Here is a 2,500-nt window from a genome sequence, read left to right as displayed (position 1 = left end):
TTACATTTTTTTAAAATAAAGTAGTTTTCTTGGTTTGCTTTTTATTCAACTTGTGTAGTATATACTAAAACATTATTATTCACCTTGGGTGAATAATTGTCAACTATTTTTTACTGTTCTTTTTGTTACATTCCATTACAAGTCCATTACATTTCAATACATAAGTATTGAATCATCATACTCTATATTCCTATTCAAATTGTCTCCGGTACCAAAATCACTGCTTGAAAAACACTGATCAAGAAACGCACTGCCTTTCGAAATATTGGCCTAAGGTGATATATTCCTTCACCGCAATAATCATTTTTTACTAACCGGCCCGGAACGTCACCTCACAAATTCCATGTATCATCTCGTTGTGTTTCACTCCTCAAGAACGCAGCGCCACTGCTTTTTTCACTGGACGAAAAAACGGATTTACACCAATTTGCACAGTGCATATTATAAGCAATGATATACCAACTTAGGTGCAAATCTTAAGCAAAACTGGTAAAGTCCATGTTTACAACCCTATTTACATTGGTGTGCAAATATTGTAGCAAATTTGGACTTTACCAGCTTTGCATATGGTTTGCACTTGAGTAGGTATATCTTTGCACCATATTTTCACTGTGCAAATTTGGTGTAAATCCATTTTTTCGTCCAGTGTTTAAAGCCTAATCCCTTCATGCAGTATATCAACACTGATCACGCCGATTCAAATGATATATGTGACTCGATGCCATTCCTTGCGAGTAGCTAAAGGTGACAAGCGAAATCATGGGATCGCAAAATTAATAATAGTCTAATAATGCCAAAATAACTTGGTCTGCACTATCGAAGCGTAACACTTTTTTTTCTAAATTCTTAGGTATTGTTTACTGTTGTGGGTGACCGTTCGTATGGAGCCGTAAAGGGTGACGTTACGTTGTCATGGTGCTAAAAAACTCAGTTCCAACATTTCGTAGTTAACGGAATGTCAGGAATTATGATTATCCAGTGTTATCGCACAGAAGGTTATTTCAAATGAGGAATGAGGTAATAAAGGGCCAGTTGTTGTTTTTCTGGGTAAACGTTCATTCGAAGAAGCAGTCAAATTTTCAAAAAACACGAATTTTCAGTTAATTCATTTCTTTAAATCTTTTTGCATATATTAGCCGATTCCGCATAATTTTTCGACTTCGCAATTCATGTGCGCTGACTCATGCCTCGTTTCACCCTGACCCAGCGCTTAAAAAGCTCTCTTTCGATTCTCAACAATATTAGGGGTGGCGAATGGTTCATCAAAAACTCTGGGTCTCGCAAAATTTTAGTCGAATTTCACGGGTCTCGCAGTCTCGTTTTTTGAGCGGTTATGTGCGTCTCGCAGTCTCGTTTTTTTATATGAAGGTGTCAAACACTTTGAAGTCTCGGTCTCTCAATCTAAAAAGTCAAAAATGTCTCGGGCTCGCAAAGAAAAACGCTGGTCTCGCCGTCTCGCAAAGTCTCGCATTTACCATTCGCCACCCCTAATATTATTGGCTCTCTTTGTCTTGCGCAATAACTTTCCAGATGTTTTCTTTTAAAATATTGCAGTATAATCGTAAACGATTGAACACAATGGGGAAGCAACTTCTGCTGGTATGAATTATTTGAATCGGAGCCAGGGACAGTGTTAAGACTCAAAATGTCAACTCCAAAAGGTGGTTGCAGAGTTCAGCGTGCGGTTCCCAAACGTTTCCCTTTGTGTCCCCAAAACGCAAAGCCAATAGCTAGAAAATATAACAAAACAATGTCTTATCTTGTCTTGAAAAGATATTTAAAGACTGACCGTCTGGAATAATTGAACCGGGCCGAAAAACGGGGAATGAGAGCACTCAAAGATCGAATACGCCTAAGGTATAATAAGAATCATGACTCAAAGAGGTGTTGTTTGAGCTTTCTTTTAATTTGCTTCTGAGAACAGCAGTCTTTCACTAATCCAAATATTTAAGTTTGTAGCTAAAACAAACGCTCCAAAATATTTTCTAGTGGCTACTGTTAAAAAAAAAATAAACTCCTTGATGTCACTCTTAAGGCAGGTGAATCTTTTCTTCATTCATGTTTTAACTTTTCTTTTAATCGGGTCATGAATATTTTATAATTCATTGCTTTAGAAGGTTTGAAATATCAGTTCAAAGTTATTGCGACACCAAAATTGCGAAACTGGCTGAGAAAAATCTTGCTCTAACTCTTTAGAAGTAAGGCGATTATCAAACGAGAACTGAGACGTAAATTTTAAACCATACGGCCGTGAAGTTTGAGGAGAATATCCCCGAATTCCCGGACATTAAGAAGAAATAAGAAATATTGGAAAGTTATTGACGTTTGAAAAAGTTGTAAGTCAAGGAAAGATAATCGATTTATCGGCCAGTTTCAGTTCGATATATAATATACGTATAAAGATTATGTGTGCTCACGAGGATACCGCGAAAGATCTACAAACTGCACTTCGCAAGAGATGCACGGAAACTGTTATCGCGGAAAGCATTATCATGGGCTG

At 37.2% G+C, this 2,500-nt stretch overlaps 1 protein-coding gene across 1 annotated transcript in view; it reads left to right on the top strand.

The window, feature by feature from the left end:
* The first annotated feature begins 2,136 nt into the window (after positions 1 to 2,136).
* LOC138015226 (melatonin receptor type 1C-like) overlaps positions 2,137 to 2,500 on the top strand; it is a 2,106-nt gene continuing 1,742 nt past the window's right edge. Inside the window, exon 1 of the mRNA XM_068862191.1 lies at positions 2,137 to 2,500. This exon is cut by the window's right edge and continues 1,742 nt beyond it. Coding sequence (XP_068718292.1) covers positions 2,406 to 2,500 — 95 coding nt within the window. The 5' untranslated portion in view covers positions 2,137 to 2,405.

Source organism: Montipora capricornis, chromosome 9 (assembly GCF_036669925.1).
Source record: "Montipora capricornis isolate CH-2021 chromosome 9, ASM3666992v2, whole genome shotgun sequence".
Classification (NCBI taxonomy): domain Eukaryota; kingdom Metazoa; phylum Cnidaria; class Anthozoa; order Scleractinia; family Acroporidae; genus Montipora; species Montipora capricornis.
This window is presented reverse-complemented; position numbering and strand designations above follow the sequence as displayed.